This window comes from Salvelinus namaycush, chromosome 30 (genome assembly GCF_016432855.1).
Source record: "Salvelinus namaycush isolate Seneca chromosome 30, SaNama_1.0, whole genome shotgun sequence".
Classification (NCBI taxonomy): domain Eukaryota; kingdom Metazoa; phylum Chordata; class Actinopteri; order Salmoniformes; family Salmonidae; genus Salvelinus; species Salvelinus namaycush.
In genome coordinates, this window is record NC_052336.1 from 19,132,168 (window position 1) to 19,153,727 (window position 21,560).

Consider the following 21,560-nt stretch of genomic DNA (forward strand, 5'->3'; position numbering starts at 1 on the left):
CTGTTTTTTCCTCCCCACTCAGACCACTCCCAGACAGTCCTATCAAAATGTTTCCTTGAGAAATTTTTCTTTGCTAAGAAGCTATTTTTGTTATTTTTTTATCATTTTAATTTAAAACAATCACAGTAAGGTACTTAATTGTTACCCAGAAATAATTTGATAGAGATAAAAACACTGCATTGCACCTTTACAGCAAGTTTTGTGCAATTCTACACATTCTGCCATGGGCCAGGGAAAAACATTGCAGTTTTACAGTTCATTTCCTGCAATTCTACCCATTTTGTAATTACTTATGCCATGTTTATATGATATCTGAGTGACAGTGACTAACAAAATCAATGGGGCTCCCCTTGAGGTCAGGGCCCCTGGGCATGTGTATGGTTGGTATTTGGCCATGATTACTACAAGTTTAGATAGCTGGCTAGACTAAATACCAATCAAAAAATTGTTAGCTGGATAATTGAGTGATAAGAGAAATAAGAGAAATAAGATAAGAGAAATAATAATTGAGTGATAAGAGAAAGACATTATAAGAGAAAAACTGCTAATGCACAACCCCATTTCGAAATTGCACCTGGTGCAATCTACTATTCTTAAAGCTGCAATATGTAACTTTTTGGGTGACGACCAAATCCACATAAAAATCCACATAGACATTGAAAGCAATGTCATTCACATTGAAAGCAAGTCTAAGAAGCGGTAGATCTGTTCTATGTGCGCTATTTCTATGCGTCCCGTGCTTAAGTTTGGTATTTACATGTTTCCTTTCGGTTTTGTACAACACCTTCAAACAGCTGAAAATACATTATTTTTGGTAACTGAAAAGTCCTTGCACAGCGGTTTAGAAGGTACAATGATTCTCTAAACTAGACATAGCTTGTTTTGTCACATAAACTGAAATGATTATTTTATATATATATATATATATATATATATATATATATATATATATATATAATTGGTTGGGGCCCCTTAATTGACCACTTATTTCGCTTATGCCTGGAACCGGCCCTTCACACACACACGTTTCCACCAGAGTCAGACACCAGCAGTTTTGATACATTTGACTTGATGATCCTGAATCATATCATATTTCTGTCCGCTGTGTTCTGCATTGCCTACGAACACGGAACTTCAGCGCGTTAGAAATCAGAATCCAACACCCCCTCATGATCTGTAAAACCCCGTTCATGTCATTTTTTTCTCATCCAATGTGCTTCCAAAATTGCAAGAACTACCCAATAGAATGTGTTCTTTATTGCAAGACGTATGTCATGATTGGATAATTGTACTGTCACTTTAACCTAACCACGCACCTTGCACGCCTTGGCTACACTTCAGAAATCTGAAATGGGTGGTTTGACAAACTAGCTTGTATTGTGTGTCTACATTAGCTAGGCATTTGTCAATGTAACGTTAACTGTCTAACCTTTATAACGATATAGCTAATCACTGTTTTCAACGTCGCTTGCGTTTCGCATCCACGAGTCAAGAGGCACCAACAACAGAGGATATGCCAGCCAAACCAAGGTGGAAGTAGCTAAAGTAACCATATCAACAGACAAGACAGGCTCGAGACTGGGGACTATCTTTAGGGGACAGGGGTAAAACAAAACTGATCGGATTAGGAATCTGACAGCAAACTAGCCAGCTAGTAATGGAAATTGTTATCTATCGGTAAAATAAGCGTTTACCACGTGTAACCTTATTTCAATGGGTCTAGTAGCTAGCTACAAAGAAAATCTCTATATAGGGTTATCGTTATCTTGCGTAGTAGCTCCTTGGATTAGCAGTTAACGGGTAGCAACTACGTTGAATTGCGTTGGATATCGCTAGAAAGGTTAGCTAGATTTAACGTTTGAATACAGTATTTTCTATGTACATAATTAAGATCCATAATCAAGATGTATCATTAGGATGACGATAGTAGTTTTGTAGTGTGTCTGACTAGCACTTTCAGTACAAGCAACTAGCCAAACCAGTTTGGTTCATCTGTGTTAGCGCGTTAGCTAACTACTGTAGGTTTACGATTTGGTGGATAAATACACTATCTATCTTGAAACGATTCAGGGCCCACCAGAATCGCTCAGATAATTTGACACTGGACTCGTTAGATAGCTAAATAATTTGTCACTTGCGTGCTTGGCTAGTGTTTGTCCACGTTTGCTGTTGCATTTAGGCCACGTCGCTGCAGATGCATTTCATCCACTGACAGCGTCGTTGGATGAATGCAAACAAGACAGGCGACAACTGTGCGGAAGAGGGAAGACGCGTGAATAACTATTCCCTGAAGCTAACTAATGCAAGAAACTCGTTTGATACAAATGCTTTCTTTATAGACTTTCTCAGTCGCTGTATTTTTGCCGTAATTGAACGGCATGTCACCTAACCAGTGGAAGCATAAGCTTTTTTAGTTTTCTAGATCAATTATCGAATACATTCTGAAATGGTTGGCTTTGGCGCAAACCGACGAGGAGGCCGTCTCCCTTCCTTCATCCTGATCGCGCTGATTGTGATCATTGCCATACTGTCTTTCAACTACTGGACTGTGTCCAACAAGCAAGGGCGCCTATTGGACGAGTTGGCGGAGGTGCAGACACAGGTGAAGCGGACCGACGCGGCGCGCAGTCGACTGGAGAAGCGCAACTCGGAGCTGATGGTGCAGGTAGACACCCACAGGAAACATATCGATCAGAAGGACGGAGATAACAGCATGCTGGAGGGCAAGCTGCAAGCTCGCGAAGCTCTCATCAAAAAGTGTACGGATGAAAAGGTGGGTAGGACTCGATACTAGATCACTTCATCCATCCGTAGTACCTATGCTTCATAGTTCCTGCAGATCTCAGGCTTATTAACTAACTGTGCCATAGGTTTGACAGGTGGAAAGCAGCCTTGCACCTGCATCCTATTGTTGTATTACAGTGGAGGGCAAAACCAATGATGTCAACCTAGTGACACCTACCAACATGGGTAAAGACTGAGCAGTTGAAAGTGGGTTGTCCCAGTGCCATAGGACTAACTGTCATCTAAGCCTCAGGTCATCTAAGCCTCAGATGAGTTTGAGGTTGTACTGATGTGTACCTAAGTGACTGACACCTTTTTTTATTTACTTCCTAATTCATGGAATGAGTCTTGTTGTCATTTTAAATGTAGGTTAATCTACTTAAGCTGTGATACCCATCAGATCCTTTGAATCTCAAAGGTGATTTCAAAAGCCATATCATGTAACAGCTTAACTCATTTTTCCCCCATCACAATAGTGCCTGCTAACCTGGCATTGCAGTTTGCACATTGTATATTGGTGTGTATTTGTGCACTTATATTAGTCATTTTACATGAGGTAGTCTCCCTCCCTGCAGACATGGGGGTTATGAGTCCCAGCTGGGTCCCCTCTGCAAGGGCCCATCTGTGTGCCCAGTGCTGGGGACCAGCCTCTTTTTACCCTTACTACAGTCAGCCCCCCTGTCCCCCCCCCCCCCGTCCCAACAGCCTCAATGTATGCTTATGTGTCTCACCAGATTGCATAGGAGGTGTGGAACAGCTGAGGGGGAGTGCCTACCTTTCATTAGCATTCTGCCGTACCCACACGGATGTTTGCTCTTCGGATTGTGTGGGCTAGCCATGCCCAAACCGGGTTGTATATTTTAATTACAGCTCATTTCCTGAATGTTAATGGTGTCCAACAGTTAAAATCTTCTGTTCAACATGAGGGATGTCGTAGTGTAAGGCCAATCCCAGATTTTTCCCAGCGTTAATCTACTCTGTGTCCCGTATCAGGATCTCATTTTCTGATGTTACCAGTGTTAGGGTTTGGTCGATGTCATCATTAGTCCGATTGTGATTATGTACCCATAAAACATGCCCCTATTGCGCCCCCCCCCCCCCCCCCCCATAAAAAATTGTTGGGCTCTGTCGTGAAATTGAATGCAACTGGATGAATCATGACAAAATATAATGTTAAAAGCCTGGAAAAAAGCTAAGTACAGGCAAAGGCAAATATGTTCTAATATTCCTTTCTGGTGTAGCAGAACAGGTTTGTTTGTGTGTCTCTGTATGGCGAACACATGATGGAGCAGCAGTGACTGTCTGATGAGGAACGAGCTGTCTTACCATAGTGTGCTAGGTTATAGGCCTAGATCATGGGCTGGATAGAAGCAGTCTACAGTCTTCAGAATGGATTAATAATTGCTTTATTTCCCTCATAAAATAATAGAAAAATAAACTAGATGGTTATTTTCCATGAAGAAAAATTGGTGGGACTTGCTTTAACTCTTTACAAGTGTTTTTGTGGAAGAAGTTTAAAATGTTTTACTTAAGCCAAGCAGTTAAATATATATTCAAAGTTAGATTTTGTAAAATAAATGGTCTTGCTTTGATAGACTACACTATCAACCTTATTACTTTGGATTGTGAGGCAGTTAGATCCCATATTTCATCACAAATAACTATACTGACTAGCCTACCGCACTTTTTTCCGCTGTCTTACTACAATACCACAGTGTATGTGTATATGCAAACTGTAATAATAGAGTACAGAAAACAAGGAGGCATTGTTGTAGTTTAAAATAAATGTAAAGCTGGAATATGTAACTTTTTGGGTGACCCTGACCAAATTTACATAGAAATTAGTTATAGATTTGTCATTAAAACAAGTTTAAGAAGTGGTAGATCGGTTCTATGTGCACTATTGCTATGGTTCCCATTCTTAAATTGAGTTATTCTGGGTCTTACTTTTGGTTTTGTACACCAGCTGAAAATACATTTATCATAACCAAAAATATTGTATTTCACAGCGGTTTAGATGGTACAATGGTTCTCTACACTATACTGGCGTATTATGTGATTGGTTGTAGTTATTGCTGTTTTGATTTCAGATTTGAATATCGGAGAAGTAGACCATGGTGTCATACCCTTGAACTTTTTATCTATGATGCGTTGTTGGGAAAAGTGGTCAAGGTAGCTGATTTGTCAAAAGACACATTTGCTCATTGGCTGTTTCTCAAAATGCATACCACCATGCTCCGAGCACGGGAGGGTCAGAGTATGAGTCCAAATCATCTTTTCGAATGCGTACTCCGTTTGTATATATTTTTAAGCATGCATCGACGCAAGCTTCAACGGAAAGAATGCACAAATGGTGACGCAACCACGTAAAAAATTGTGCAACATTTCTTGAAATTAATGGCGGTCATTATTTGAGCTGAAGCGAGAGAAAATGCACTCTGACTTCGGAATGAAATGTTGCTTATTCACATCTTGTATGTTGCCCAACTACTACTTTTAATATATTTATTTTGATACGTTAAATACATGCTGTGTTAATTTTGGTTTGTTTACCTGCCTACAATACCCACTGTAGTATGTGTAGATTGCAAGCCCATAGTAAGTCAATAGGGCTAACTGGCTAGCTACTACTGTTAGCTAGCCAGATAGCCACGAAGAATTGTTAGCTAGCTACCTACAAAGATTTTACATCTACCTTGCATAAAATAGTTTTAGGTCATGTTGCCTGTTGAACTAGTGTTGATATCACAAGTTTACTGGAGAACTGAGACGAAGTAGAGACTCTGGACAGGGTGGATATTCGTATAATAAAAAGCAGTTTATTCAGAGGTAAAGATATCTGAAATAGCGTGCACGGACTCGTTCATCAAGCTCGAATGGAACTATCAGAAAGAAGCCCCGAAACACTTTGTGCAGACATTATATTGGATAAATAAAGTAGGTTGAGTCTGGTAGATCTGGTCTTCTGGTTGGTCCTGATGAGTTGGGCGAGGTCCACTTCAGGCTAGTATCACTGTCCCATTGGCTCTGAGTAGAGTTCTTTGTCTTCAGAAATGTTCAGCTAAAACAGGAGATTAGGTGTGTGCGTAGATGTTCCTATTTTGACATATCTGTGTGTCTCTGTAAAATGTTCAGCTAAAACAGGAGATTTTGTGTGTGCGTAGATGTTCCTATTTTATCAGTGTTTATGAAAGGTTTACGTCAGCCCTCTGTCCTTGGGTGTGTGTGTGTCTCAGTATCTCGTGTAATGCAGACCCAAGCACCCTTTTGATCAAGGCCTTTCCTGCCTTATCAGTGTTTATGAAAGGTCTGTGCCAGCCCTCTGTCCTTGGGTGTGTGTGGGTCTCAGTATCTGCTTATGAGTTTGTGAGAAACCCTGTTTTGAAAGAAGTTAGTTATAACAACGTAATAGCACTATGCTTGTGTTATTTTAAATGGTATTTATTACACTAGCTGGCTAGATTTATTATGATTCACATATAACTAGCTGATAAGTAAAATGTTTGTTTTGCGTATGTATCTTGTTTAGTTTCTATTGTTGCCATTGTCTTGGCTGGAAGAAGGTTCAGTGGAGGTGCAGCGAGTTCTTCTCAAATGTAATGTTTTATGCGTTCTCCACACTTGTCCTCACAAGAACGTACTTAAGAGAACATCCTGAGAGAATGCACTTGAGTGTGGAGCACGGTAGCATGCAAATTGAGAAACAATCATTTTCTCATGCTTAGACTGTGCTCCCCCATTGTTATAATTTGAATGTTCTGAAGTTTCATGGCAGTTAATTCAACAGTAGAAAGTTAGCTAAATTAGTTTGTTACTAAAACGGCTATACCTCTTGATTGGTAGTAGATATTTCTGTTAGAGGTCGACCGACTAATCGGCATGGCTGATTAATTAGTGCCGATTTTCAAGTTTTCATAACAATCCTTAATCGGCCTTTTTGGATGCCAATTATGGCCGATTACATTGCAATCCATGAGGAAACTGCGTGGCAGGCTGACCACCTGTTACGCGAGTGCAGCATCAAAAGGACCTTGTGGCTGCAATGAGCCAAGGTAAGTTGCTAGCTAGCATTAAACTCATCTTATAAAAAACAATCAATCTTCACATAATCACAAGTTAACTACACATGGTTGATGATATTACTAGGTTAACTAGCTTGTCCTGCGTTGCATATAATAACTTAACAGGTGCCGCATTGATCATCGAATCACAGCCTACTTCAACTTTACCAAACGGGTGATGATTTAACAAAAGCGCATTCGCAAAAAAGCAGTCGTTGCACAAATGTACCTAACCATAAACATCAATGCCTTTCTTAAAATCAGTACACAGAAGTATATATTTTTAAACCTGCATATTTAGTTAAAATAAATGCATGTTAGCAGGCACTATTAACTGGGAAAATTGTCACTTCTCTTGTGTTCAGTGCAAGCAGAGTCAGGGTATATGCAACAGTTTGGGACGCCTGGCTCGTTGCGAACTGTGTTTCTTCCTAACGAAGATTGTAATTAATTTGCCAGAATGTTACATAATTATGACATAACATTGAAGGTTGTGCAATGTAACAGCAATATTTAGACTTAGGGTTGCCACCCGTTCGACAAAATACGGAATGGTTCCGTATTTCACAGAAAGAATAAACGTTTTGTTTTCGAAATGATAGTTTCCGGATTTGACCATATTAATGACCAAAGGCTCGTATTTCTGTGTTTTTATTGTAATTAAGTCTATGATTTGATAGAGCAGTCTGACTTGAGAGGTGGTAGGCAGCAGCAGTCTCGTAAGCATTCATTCAAACAGCACTTTACTGCGTTTGCGAGCAGCTCTTAGCAATGCTTGAAGCACAGCGCTGTTTCTGACTTCAAGCCTATCAACTCCCAAGATTAGGCTGGCAATAAAGTGCCTATAAGAACATAGAATAGTCAAAGGTATATGAAATACAAATGGTATAGAGAGAAATAGTCGATGCGTCATAATTCCTATAATAACTAAAACCTAAAACTTCTTAACTGGGAATATTGAACCACCAGCTTTCATATGTTCTGAGCAAGGAACTTAATTAAACGTTAGCTTTTTTACATGGCACATATTGCACTTTTACTTAATTCTCCAACACTGTTTTTGCATTATTTAAACATGTTTCATTATATATTTGAGACTAAATAGATTTTATTTATGTATTATATTAAGTTAAAATAAAAGGGTTCATTCAGTATTGTTGTTATTGTCATTATTACACATAGATATCTATCTATCGGCCTATTAATCGGTATCGGCTTTTTTTGGGTCCTCCAATAATCGGCATCGGCGTTGAAAAATCATAATCGGTCTACCTCTAATTTCTGTTCTTATTTCCAGATTTGAATAGCAGAGAAGTGGAGGAAGATTTCATACCCTCTAACTTTTTGTCAGTTCGGAAAGAGGTCAACCGCAGTTAAAAAAATTATACAACAAGTTGTTGATGTTGATACTAAAACGTCTGTATCATTAGATATGTACAATATATTTTTGTTCTGATTCCAGATTTGAATAGCAGAGGTAGACCAAGATGTCATATCCTCTAACATTGTGTATAACTTGTTAGGAAAAGTTGTCTCAAACACATTTTGTTAAAGTACATATATATATATATATATACAAAAAGTTGTTGATGCGGATACTAAAACAGCTGTTTTGTTTAATCTCTACAAGATATTTCTGTTCCAGATTTGAGTAGCAGAGAAGTAGACAAAGCTGTCATACCCTATAACATTTTGTCTAATTTATTGGTAAAGTGGTCAAAGTAGCCGATTTGTGTCAAAAGTTACATTGTTTACAGTAAATGTGAAGTCATGATGCCACAATGGGGTGCTTTAGCCCATACAGTGTCTTCAGAAAGTATTCACTCCCCTTGACTTTTTCCACTTTTTGTTGTTATAAAGTGGGATTAAAATGGATTTAATTGTCCCTTTTTTTGTCAACGATCTACACAAAATACACTGTCAAAGTGGAATAAAAATTCTAACATTAATGAATACTTATCTAGATTAAGTATTCAACCCCCTGAGTCCGTACATGTTAGGGTCACCTTTGGCAGTGATTACAACTGAGTCTTTTTGGGTACGTCTCTTAGAGCTTTGCACACCTGGATTGTAGTATATTTGCACAATTTATTCTTCAAGCTCTGTCAAGTTGGTTGTTGATCATTGCTAGACAGCCATTTTTAAGTCTATTCAGTTTCTTTTGATCCTTAAACTCCCTAGTCATTGCCGATGACAAACATACCCATAACATGATGCAGCCACAACCATGCTTGAAAATATGAAGTGGCACTCAGTGATGTTGATGGATTTGCCCCAAACATAACACTTTGCATTCCTTACATAAAGTAAAAACAAATTGCAATTTTACTTTGGTGCCTTACTGTTCTGGAATATTTTTATTCGGTACAGTCTTCCTTCTTTTCACTCTGTCATTTAGGTTAGTATTGTGGAGTAACTACAATGTTGTTGATCCATCCTCAGTTTTCTCCTATCACAGCCATTAAACTCTGTTTTAAAGTCACCATTGGCCTCATGGTGAAATCTCTGAGCGGTTTCCTTCCTCTCCGGCAACTGAGTTAGGAAGGACGCCTGTATCTTTGTTGTGACTGGGTGTATTGATACACCATCCAAAGTGTAATTAATCACTTCACCATGCGCAAAGGGATATTTTCACCCATCTACCAATGGGTGCCCTTGTTTGAAATGCACTACTCGATTGAGGGGCCTTACAATTATTTGTATGTGTTGGGTACAGAGATGAGGTAGTTATTTCAAAATCCTATTAAACACTATTATTCCACACAAGTGTCCATGGCAGTTATTATGTAACTTGTTTTTTACTCCTGAATTTATTTAGGCTTGCCATAACAAAGGGGTTGAACTGTTATTGACTCAAGACATTTCAGCTTTTCATTTTTAATTAATAAAAAAAAGTCACTATCAGTGGTTTTATGTTGTGTAGGCCAGTGACACAAAATCGAAATATAATCCATTTAAAAATCAGGGTATAACACAACAAAATGTGGAAAAAGTCAAGGGGTGTGAATACTTTCTGAAGACACTAACATATTTAATGAAATAGGCTAATGTCTCATTCAGAGCATAAGAATTTCACTTTACTCTGCGGTTACATCTGCGACCCTGTGCATGTGACTAATAAACTGTCTGTCATATCATGATGTCGTCGTCGATTGATGATGCTATCGTAATATCGCCCAACCCTAACCAGCATCCTGTTCTACTCTGTTCCTCCTGTGCAGGTGTTCCACGCCTCTGTCAACACCACTACCAAGGACAGTGTTAGCAACTGTCAGTCACACACCATATCAGGAATGGGATTTGAGTTACGGTGGTGGTGGTAGTAGTAATCAAGCTGTATTAGCATAGCCTAGTTAGGCCAATACTCCTCTCATGTTAGTACTGCTGAAGGATAGAGAAGCAACACAATGTAAATGTCTGAGGTGTTTTGCTTTAATGTTTCGGTCTCCACATCTGCAGTGTGCTTTGTGGGTGCCTAGAAAGAGCACTGTTATTTTCCACACAGCAGATTTGGTGGAGATACTGTGAATCACTCAGTGTCTCTCTCTGCAGGGAAGGTGACAGCATGAAGCTTTTATCTCTACAATGGCTGACATTGATGCTGTAATTACTGACACTCCTCTGTGCATTCTGCCTCATTAAAGTTCTGAGACCCTCTTTCTCTCCCTCCCCTCTCTGTGTGGATTTGATTCAAGCTCTTGGATCTCCCTGGAGAATCCACCCCTGTGATTTGATTGGTGGCTAGTGACAACTGATGGGGATGTGAATCTCATTTGTGGTGGAGGAGTTTGTCTCTGGGACAGTCAGATAGGGGTGCCTGACTGGATACTATTCCCTCATTAGCCTATAAATAACGGTTCCTTCAGCCACTATGCCACACAGCTATAAAATGTTTAGTGACTGGGCCAATGGAGCTATCAGAGAGAATCTGCTTTGGGAGAGACTAGTATTGGATTGCACATATGGGCCAGGGCGCAGGCAAACAAAGTAGGGATCTCTTTTGACACGTGGTTACTTGCCACCTGGGAAGGGTAATCCCAGCCAGGCATCCCCTTGGTGTCTGCACCATGCTCAAATCGATTTGGTTTCTCTGGGCTGGGTTTGATGTTTTTGTCTTTTGATGTTCATTTCATGCATTGAGGGTGTAGGATACAGTAGGTCTAAGAAGCTCCTATGTTTGATGGTCCTTTGCCTGTGTTTCTAGCAGCTGGGATCTCCTGTCCTTGCACTGGTGACAGTTTTGCTCATTCTGAGTGGTTATATGTTTGGCTGGGCTGTAGAGACTTAGTCAGACCCCAGATAAGGGAGATGGGGTAATTGGGTGCAGGGCAGACAGGGGCCTGTCTGGATCAGTCGGGCTCAGGAGGACAGAACTCTCTGTCTTCGGCCTCTCAGCCACTGACCTGACTGGACCTATATGGCCTGTGCTGGATTTTGGACAGCTTGAGTGCTTTCAATTAGATATGCTTTGATATATTCAAAATGAGTATTGCAAATGTGATGTGGCACATCTAACAAGTATTAGGCTGTGCATGTGCAGTAGCCCCCTCTGCGACATGTACTGCCAATGAGGAGCGCTGCGATGACGGCTCCCTCTTCAGGTCACTGGGCAACACTGGGCGCTGAGCCGTCTTTTATTGTGGTCAAGGTAGGGGGAGGGGAAAGACGGGACAAAGGAAAGCGAACTGGACGAATTAGGATTTTGTCTCCTTTTGAAACAACCATTGCACAATTAGACATGAAACTGAACACAGGATGTATGCATAAATTAAGCTCACAATGCCTTTATAATAAATCCGCAAATACCTACTCTTATTTGGCGTAGCATAATGTTGCCACACCCTCACCTCTTACTGTGTTCTATTATGTTCAATACAAAGAACTGTATACATTAATACAGCTCAGGTGTGTGTGGTCACGTAGGCTAATATCTGTCAAACGTGTGCATATGGATACAGATACCAGACATGTAGACATTTCATGTTCTCTGTCCCTCTAAGCATGCATAAATGGTGCCCCAGGGATGGCCTTCCTTCCTGTTTCTCTCCCAGCTGCATTTCATTCACCTCCTCCCCTCAGTCTCCTGAGATCAAACGCCTGCACCCCTCCCACTGTTCCATAAATCTACCTCAAAGCCACAGCCGCTCTCCTCTGGTGGAGGCAACAAAAACACTTGAGATTTAATTTTTTCTTTGTACATGTATGAAAATAAATTGAATAACCCCTTAGCCAGTCAGTGTGTAATGTGTCAATGGTGCATTGTTCTGACTAAGGTGGTTTCACTCTAAGCGGTCTGGGGGTGTATTATGAATTTCCTGATGCACAAAAGAGCAGTCACAGAAAGTCAATCAAAAATCAATCCAGTTTATTACAAGTTGCAACAGGGAGACACCTCGAACACAGAAGCAGAGAAAATGTCTAACTGACCTTCTCTGAGACGGCCCTTTATCCTAAACTGCAGCCAATGGTTCTGTAAACGCGAGAAGCTATTAGGAAGTCAAAACAAAAGGCATGGACTTGGTCAGCTGCTACAGAATCAGTGTTTCACAGAATACAATCGTAATCAGTGTCCTCCAGTCTGGCATCAATCGCTATCAACAGATATGAGTTTGATCCATAACATACAGCATCCAGTTTAGAGCATCAACCCCAGTGTCACAAACGGAACACTAGAAACCATTTCACATTGTATAAGTCACATGCGCTGAACACAACAGTGAAATGCTTACTTACCAGCACCTAACCAACATTGCAGTTTAAAAAATACAAATAAGAAATACAAGTAGTTAAAGAGCAGCAGTAAAATAACAATAGCGAGACTATATACAGGGGGTACCGGTACAGAGTCAATGTGCGGGGGCACCGGTTAGTCGAGGTAATATGTCAATGTAGGTAGTTAGTGACTATGCATAGCTAGAGTAGCAGCAGCGTAAAAGAGGGGAGGGGGGGCAATGCAAATAGTCTATTACAGAAAGAGAATGTTTAGCATATTTATACAATCACTCTAAATGTGAACTTATTCATCTTAAATATTCCTATTGCAGTGAGCCATAGATGCGTTCAGCTTAGGTCTCTATCAGGCTTCATTATGAAGGGGAGAGGGGATCTAATGAAGGCTGCTGCTCTTTTCTGACTGCCTCAGCCTGGCTGTCCCCTAGGATCTCTCATTCATCTAATCTGACTCGATATCTGGCTGCAGATGGTCCTCCAGTCACTCGGCTGGTCAGACGCAATGAATGAGATGGAGTCTTTTGCAAGCAGACTTTTCACTCAACAGAACCTTTATGCAGCTAGATATCTCTACTGTTGTCGAGCTGACATTTCAAATGCTATTGCATCAGAACATAGTATAAAAATGATATCTTTCCAGTTAGGCTAGTTCAGCCATGTAATAATGTAGATGTCCTGTTAAACCGGTTGTATTTGTCATTAGGAGGAGTGTTACGTACGCCTCTTGGATGGAACGCAGCACACTGCTACATCTCAACTCCCCGTGGAGTGAAAATAGTATGTGATCGTAGGTGCGGGGAAGGACGACAGAGGCAGAGAAAAATACCATATGCGGGGTTTATTATTCCTTAACACGGTAATGTGGGGAAAAGGGGTTGGACGGAACCAAAGTAAGTTAGTCCCCTCTCCTACCTTACCACTTCTTACCTAACCTTAAGCACCACCTGGCGCGCTAACCAAAATACAGGGGGTGGTCCGCCCAGGTCTTACCTAGTGTGCATAGACAGATTAAATACGACTGGTTATGTATCCCCGCAGGCCTTTCGCCTAAACACTCCCAAGGTGCCTTCCCCCCTGGGAACAAATGAAACAGAATACTTTAAGTGAAAAATTTCAATAGCCAAAAACCCTAAGCCCTATTGGCATAGGGCTACAAAATAATATCAACAAAACTTTTACTGCCCGCCACAACAACCAAAACAGGACATAAAAATAAGCTATTTTCTCTGACAAAGGAACACTGGTTTTTATCAAGCTGGAGAAGGAGTTGGTAATTGACGAGACAGCTGTATTCCCTGACGAAAGGGAGGGGGTCAGAGCTCCAATCAGCAATGGGGCCAACCAATCAGCTGCTTCAGGAATCCAGGAAGCCATTTCCTGAAATGCACACACTTACAAACCCACAACAACACAGAAACTGGGGAATGTAACAATGAACATAAAGGGTTCTGGTAACAAAGCGTTCTGGTGACTTTTCCTCAGACTGATGTTCTTTTCTCTCCTTTCCAGATGAAGGTGCAGGGTGATGTCACAACACTGATGTCAGAGGTTGTGAGGCTGAAAGGTAAGAGCAGACACTGGCCAGCAGAGGGCACACTTCTGTTGGAGTCTTAAGGCTAGGCTAGCAGAAAGCAGTATGGGCTTGTATTACCACAGATGGAGCCTGGAGCAGTAACAGCAGTTTGCTTAATGCTGTTAAAACATCTTATCTCAAGTCCCCCGTGTGCCAAGTGGACTCTAATGCATACAGATTTGCAATGTTGTCAATCCTAGTTTCTTTATTGAACGATTGTTCAACACTAACGCAGTAGCCTAATATCACTACATGGTTGAAATTGTATTCGTTCATAGAATATGAACCCTAAGGTTATAATGTTATTTGGGGGGGCGGGGGTGTAGAGCAGCTGAAGGAGCTGAAACAGGAGTTTATGAGGCAGGAGATCCAGCTGAGGGAGGTGAAGAAGAACAGCACCAACCTGGAGAGGAAGCTGGAGTATGAGAGGTAGAGAGAATGAACTCTTGCAACACATCTTTCATGTTTTTGCTCTAGGCTCTCAATCACAGCAAAGTTCAGGTTATGATGACTATCGCACCAATATAGCTATTGGTGTGAATTCTGACACGAGCATCGTTGCTTTTCTCTCTGATTTATAAAAAAAAAAAAATGTCTAACCAATTGTTTGTGTGTATGATAGCTTGCAGTGTGGGCGTCAAATCACACAACTAATGGACGAGTATGAAGAAGCTAAAAAGACCCTGGAGGAGGAGGCGGTGAAGCTGAGAAAGGTGAGGCCCTCTGTCAGAGCACCTAGTCATGATGTCCCTGCCTTTCCTTTCCTTCCCCAGTAATGTAAGTTGTCTACCACCCCCTGCTGGTGTTCATAGATCATACACTCTGTGGATTATCCTTTGCCCTGGATGTCAGCAGCTCTGCACTTAGTCATTGTGACTTTTTTACTTACCCAGCAATAGTAAAGGTGATTATATTCATCTCTCCCCTCTGTCTTTTTCTCTGTCCCTCCCTCCCTCCTGCCCGCCCTCTGCAGAGTGTGCTGGATAGCAGGAAGGTTGGAGCTGCAGAAGGAGGGACTGAGGTGGAGACAGCAGGAGAGCACCCAACTGTGGCCACACACCGAGACACTGACCTCAAAGGTAACATTACAACCAGCTCATATTGCCACGTTCTGCCTCTGTAATGTTTCAGAGCTAACCCACTCTCTCTCCCTCCACCCCATCCATTCTTCTCTCTCCCTCCTGGGATAGAAGTTTTGGGAAAGCCTGGCAGTGATGCTGGTATGCCTGGTATTGAGGACAGTGAAGTGGGAAAAATAGATGATGTGCAATTTGGTGAGTATTTATTCCCTCTGGTTATTCTACTTTTGATAACGATTCTGGCAGTAAGATTAGTGTGAAATTTCAACTGGAACTGTCCTCCTCCCCTCATTCTCTCCAGCCCTGAAGAAGCCAGCCATCACCCAGAACCACATAGAGATACCTGATACTGGGTTAAGAGAGGTGGGGGCCGGTATGGGAGCAGGGGCAGGTGAGGGGGCTGGTCGAGACCTCTCTCTGGACCGGCCTGTGCTCCAGATCCAGGACAAGGTCCTAGGGTTGGGGATGGACGGACGAGCGGGGGCCCTCCAGCAGCAGCCCCCCCAGGCGGTGGCAGACAGACCCATCCTCTTTGATGAGGACAACAAGGCAGCCATCCAGGCAGATGAGTTCGGAGAGCAGCACAGACCACTTAGAGGTATGTCAACTCACACTCCACACACTCCATATTTGCATTTTCAGTTCACTTGATTAGTTTTGCTGCCCAGGGACAAAGCCACTTATTTAAAGCAGTAATGCTTTAGTGGTGACTTGTTATTGTGTGTCTGCCATTGAGTTTGAGACCTGAGGTCATGGCCTGGGTACTCAATCAATCAAATGTATTTATAAAGCCCCAGCCGATGTCAAAGTGCTGTACAGAAACCCAGCTTAAAACCCCAAACAGCAAGCAATGCAGATGTAGAAGCGCGGTGGCTAGGGAAAACTCCCTAGAAAGGCCAAAACCTAGGCAGAAACCTAGAAAGAAACCTAGAGAGGAACCAGGCTATGAGGGGTGGCCAGTCCTCTTCTGGCTGTACCAGGTGGAGATTATAAGAGCATGGCCAAGATGTTCAAACGTTCATAGATGACCAGCAGGGTCAGATAATAATGATCACAGTGGTTGTAGAGGGTGCAACAGGTCAGCACCTCAGGAGTAAATGTCAGTTGGCTTTTCATAACTGATCATTCAGTTAGAGACAGCAGGTGTGGTTGAGAGAGGGTCTAAAACAGCAGGTCCGGGACAAGGTAGCACATCCGGTGAACAGGTCAGGGTTCCATAGCCGCAGGCAGAACAGTTGAAACTGGAGCAGCAGCATGACCAGTTGGACTGGGGACAGCAAGAAGTCATCAGGCCAGATAGGGGAGGTTAGGGGGAGAGAGAGAATAAATATATATTTAAATTCACACCGGATGAGACAGGAGAAATACTGCTCTGAATGGGCTCTTAATGGCTGTACAGCAGAGGCCCTGCTGTTCTTGGCCTCCAACTCCACACTAGCTGCTATAAAACGTGAGCCATACTGGCTTCCTGTTTTCAGTTCAGATTTTTTTTCATGGATTGTTTGTGTAGAAAATGGAGGGAAACGTATCGTTGGCGCAGTGCTCTGCTCTGTTTGGCAACCTCTGTCTTTTTAAAGGTGATTCATCCTTTTCTCCCGGAGATTGAAACATGCTCCTTCAGACTGTAGGCTAGCTCTCTGTGAAGGAGCACGTTCCATACTACAGGAGAGAGTGCACCCTAAACCTCTATCCTATTGTACATTAGAAATGAAAAGCCCAAAAGGGATGACCAAATTTCAGGTGAAATATTTCTAACGGGGGAAAAAGTCATTATTGATGCTACCTCTGTTTCGATGTCTCCTTTAAGCTCCTGCCAATGTGATGAAAGCAGATGGTGTACAGAGGAAAGGGGCAGAACTGCCTCTGCCTCTTAACCCCGCCCAGGTGCCCAACCCTATAGAACCTCGGCATGCCAGAGACCCCAAGCCTGCTGAGCCCCTGCGTCACAGACAGAGTGAGTGCCTCCAAAGGCTGATGGGGATGGGCGGGGGAGACTGAGTACCTCTCAGTACACAGGAGATGTGACACATGGAGACTGTGGTTGTGTCTTTACTCTGACCTTTAGCTGCAGCGTCCCAGTAAGAAGAGTTTCTCTCACTTGCAGATGTGTCAAGGTTACAACATAACCTTTACAATTACGTAAGTTATTTTTGAACGCACTCTACAGTCCGAGCCCTATCTAGAGTTTTCTTTCTCAAGGCTGCGTTAGGTCTACTATAAGTGGTTGCCTTCCCTAGCTATCAGGGTTTTAACAAACCTTCAACACTGCTCATAAAGTCATACATATTAGAGGTGCTGTCGCCACAGACTGAAAGAGATGGCCAGATGTCAGAGTGCACACAGTGGGAGAGGCCGCCTGACTTCAAGGGTCTCAGGGTGTTCCTTCCTGCTGCCTGCCTGGCTTCAGCTCTGCTCCCTCCCTCCCGTCGCTGCCTACTCTCCAAACAATACCCCAACCAGCTGCCCTACCAGCTACCCCTCTCCTTGCTTCATCTTCACACACTCTGCACCACACATACACACTCGTCCTGTTTTCGTCACAAGTTTCTTTACACATATCACTTCATTGCCAATGACTCTATTGTCCCCCAAAAAATCCCCTTAAACATATACACTATGCCTCCCTCCCATACCTTTACAGTCCAAACCATCACTACCTCCTTCAGTCCATCTGATCCCCTCCGTTTCTTAGTTTCATCATCCTCTCTTTCATACTCTCTCCAACCTTTCTCTTGTGACTCTGTCACAATCTCTTTGCTTCCCTCCCTTCCTGATGGGGCCCTTCTCTGCCTCTACAGGCCGTTTCTTTGATGAGAACGAGTCCCCTGTAGATCCGCAGCACGGCTCTAAGCTGGCGGACTACAATGGGGACGATGGGAACGTGGGTGAGTACGAGGCGGACAAGCAGGCCGAGCTGGCCTACAATGAGGAAGAGGATGGTGATGGTGGGGAGGAAGACGTCCAAGGTGAGCCAGGCCAGGGGTCTTCAAGTCCAGCTGTATCACCATTTTCTCCCTCCTCCACTCCTGCTGTCCCTGCATTAGACTGAGTACCACCAGCTCGGCCAGAGCTCACAGCACCCTGAGTTACCCACCATTCCTGTCTCAGGAACATCCATAAACAACCGCGCCTCAGGGTCTAAGCCTGAGGACTGTTCAGTGGGTCATTTAGGCTGGAGGGCAAGCCTCCCATCATTGTATACCACAATAAAGCCCTACCTCTACATGTGGTGGGGGGGGGGGGGGGGGGGGGGGGGCACTTCTCCACCTCGGTGACTTATGGTTCTTTGTGACTCCACTCCAATGTCTGCATGCCTCATCCAGCCGTGCGCTTCCCCACTATCTGTGCTCCACCACCTGTTTGTGCCCACTGGTCATCTCTGTGTACACCTGCAGTAGATTAGTAGATGCTGTGTTTGAGTAGTACTTGAAGTTTTAAATGCATGTGCGTTCTTGTCTTGTCATTATTGTACGGCTGTCATTCATTTCTCCACGACGGGTTAGGTTGTGAAGTGTTTTGTGTGTTACCCTTTTAATGGAACAGATTTCCACGTAGGTCCTTATTCCTTAGTCACTTAACCACTTCATCTTGACATTTATAACAGCTATTGTTGTCCCTGCTATTGAAAATGCCATTGATAAATAGGCTACTGTGATAACAAAGTAGTGTTAGGAATTCTATGGCCAATATGGCACCAGACTAATACGTACAGTATGTTGCTCTTCTATGGAGCATTCCTAATGATAATCTTTTAGATTTAAAAAGGAAATCCCATCTAGCAAATGTAATTTAGGGATGAGAGAGATGACTACTCCCTGATTTGTTCTGTCGTCAATCTCCTTTCAGATGATGAAGATCGAGACATGCAGGGAGACCGGGCAGTGGACTATGGGAAGAGACGTCAAGCCATCGACATTCTGTAAACCTTCTCAACTTGCTCTAGGATCTGGGATAGAACATTCTAACAAAAGCGTTTATTCCTCCGCATTGTTTCAATGGTGCTACAGATGTCATTCTTAGGACTGGTTGAAATCATGAAGTCGTTTTAGGGGCATCTCTTATGGCGATGGACTATTCTGAAGATACGATTACAGATTATTATTCCATGAATCAGTTTGACCTAAAACCATGTATCATTGAATCTATAAAACAGTTCATGATATCATTCTGTGCAGCTGTTGACTTGCAGCTACTTGTTTTATAAGTTATTTGGTATTAGAATTCCTTAGCGATTACAATGATATAATGTACAAGAGTGCTATACAGTGTACATTTTTGTTTTTTTCATGACAGATTATGGATACTTTTGTTTTGTTTACTAATTTGAATGAACTGTCAGCTGCAAGAATAGACTGAAGTGGTCTGGAAGAGACAGTTTGGGCCAGAACCTCGCTGTCTTGGATGACTCTGTTGCTGACCCTGTCACCTAGACTTGCAGGCATGGCATATTGCTTGAAATTATCAACTTTAATTTGACTTGTCTTTTACCTAAAACGGAATATGTTTCCCTTTGATTTGGGACAGCTGTTGCTTGATAAAGAAAAAACCTGAGAACTATTGCTCCAAACTGTGTCAATGAATTTGACAGGATGGTTTCTTTGGCACATTCTCATATTGTTGGACTCTTGTATGGATGCCCACACTTCGAACACCGCTGCGCCAACCAACTCAGCGCTTATGCCAAGGACTTCAAGGCTTCTTAAACCTATTTGTTCACCTTATTTCTGTCACAGACATAACTCTCCAAAGTGCTCATTCTGTCTTACAATTATGCTGTTGCTATTAATGCATGTAATTTTTATTAATCAACCTGAAGAACGTCTTGAAGCTGGAGGCAATACTTAGACCAGTTTAGAATTAGGAATCCTGTGGAAGACTAAATGCACATCTGTCCTGCTGTTATGAATGGACTACAGTAGGCATAGATGTACATATTTGAACTGTTTCTATTTTAACTGTAGGACTTGGGACTATTCTTCCTTTTGAATAATAAGCATAAAATCAGTTGTGTGTTTTTAAAAGTTGGTGATTTTCATATGGAAGGTCGGCATAATGAATGTACGCTGCTGATGTTTGGTTTTTCAAGATCATCATAATGTAATTAAGATATTTGTGTAGTTAATTGTTACAACTGTGCAATTTAGATGCTAATGGATAAACTGTGGAGTCAGTCTGTTCCGAGCTAAGCTTTCCCTCAAATTCCATGTTACTAATCTGCTGGGGATTATTAAAAACTGTTGGTATCACTGTGATTTTGGGTAATTCATTTATCATTTCATACTGAAGAATAAGTCATTCTTAAGTGGTCATTATTGATGCAAGTAATTAAACGATTGTTTCTGTTTGCCCCTGAATGCCTTCTGCTCCATGATTTTGTTAAAAATATATATTTTGTTCTCTGTAACCTCTTTGGAATGTGCATGTGAACTGTACTTTACCTGAAAATGTGACTGGCAATGGGAAAACTGCTTGTGATTCTGGCAGGGATGCTGGCCCATGTTGACTCCATGTTTCCCACAGTTGTGTCAAATTGGTTGGATGTCCTTTGGGTGTGGTGGACCATTCTTGATACACACGGTAAACTGTTGAGTGTGAAAAACCCAGCAGCGTTGCCGTTCTTGACACAAACTGTTGCGCCTGGCACCTACTAGCATATCCTGTTCAAAGTCACTTAAATGTTTTTGCCTTGCCCATTCACCCACTGAATGGCACGCATACACAATCCATGTCTCAGGTTAAAGAAGGATTATTAAACATTGTCTCCTCCCATTCATCTACCGTGATTGAAGTGGATTTAACTTCAAGTGAAATCAATACGGTATCATAGCTTTCACCTGGTCAGTCTGTTATGGAAAGAGAAGGTGTGCGTAATGTTTTGTTTACTGAGTGTATACTATGTTAGTGTTACCAGAAGCCTCTCTGTTGTAATAAAATCCATATCACCAGATTATCTTGATGCAGTTCAAATGCCCATAAAGCCACCGTAACATTTCTAGTATTTTACATTTTACTCGCTCTTTTTTCTCAACATTCGTAAGCGTTATTAGTCTGCATAGAAGACCCCAAAAGATCAAGCAATTGCAAGTAAATACCCGGGGTGAAGACACCTCGAAAGGAACCACACGCATGGATGCTCGGGGGATTCAGGACCAGGTAACGGTATGTACTGTCAGAATATCTCTGGTATTGTACTGTTTTTCAAATAAAAGGGGTGTGCGTTCATGTGCACAAGCAAAGGAAACATTGAGTTATATTACGCTGGCCCGGGTTGAACCGGGCAATGGCCCGTCACATTATAGGGCGAAAGCGGGAGGGTGGGGCGCCCTTCTCAAA

General features: G+C 42.2%; 1 protein-coding gene across 5 annotated transcripts; it reads left to right on the forward strand.

Moving 5' to 3' along the window:
* Window positions 1-1,329: 1,329 nt before the first annotated feature.
* LOC120024929 (protein GOLM2-like) lies at window positions 1,330-20,581 on the forward strand. Of its 5 annotated transcripts, none has more exons than XM_038969297.1 (10): window positions 1,330-2,773; window positions 14,085-14,139; window positions 14,475-14,577; window positions 14,771-14,861; window positions 15,122-15,227; window positions 15,339-15,422; window positions 15,529-15,825; window positions 17,035-17,181; window positions 18,026-18,193; window positions 19,074-20,581. In XM_038969297.1, exons 1-10 carry the CDS (start codon window positions 2,447-2,449, stop codon window positions 19,148-19,150), a joined length of 1,455 nt encoding a protein of 484 aa, XP_038825225.1. In that variant the 5' UTR covers window positions 1,330-2,446; the 3' UTR covers window positions 19,151-20,581. The 5 variants fall into 5 exon arrangements, with proteins under 5 accessions (XP_038825225.1, XP_038825227.1, XP_038825226.1 ...); XM_038969299.1 differs by having other exon boundaries at window positions 18,026-18,112; XM_038969298.1 differs by having other exon boundaries at window positions 15,342-15,422.
* Window positions 20,582-21,560: the final 979 nt, after the last annotated feature.

What these genes read in the sequence shown, in the direction of transcription:
- LOC120024929 (XM_038969297.1), top strand. Translation starts at nt 2,447, where the DNA reads ATGGTTGGCTTTGGCGCAAACCGACGAGGAGGCCGTCTCCCTTCCTTC. An exon ending in AAAAGTGTACGGATGAAAAG is followed by an intron (nt 2,774 to 14,084) that starts GTGGGTAGGACT and finishes TCTCCTTTCCAG; the next exon opens with ATGAAGGTGCAGGGTGATGT. An exon ending in AATAGATGATGTGCAATTTG is followed by an intron (nt 15,423 to 15,528) that starts GTGAGTATTTAT and finishes CATTCTCTCCAG; the next exon opens with CCCTGAAGAAGCCAGCCATC.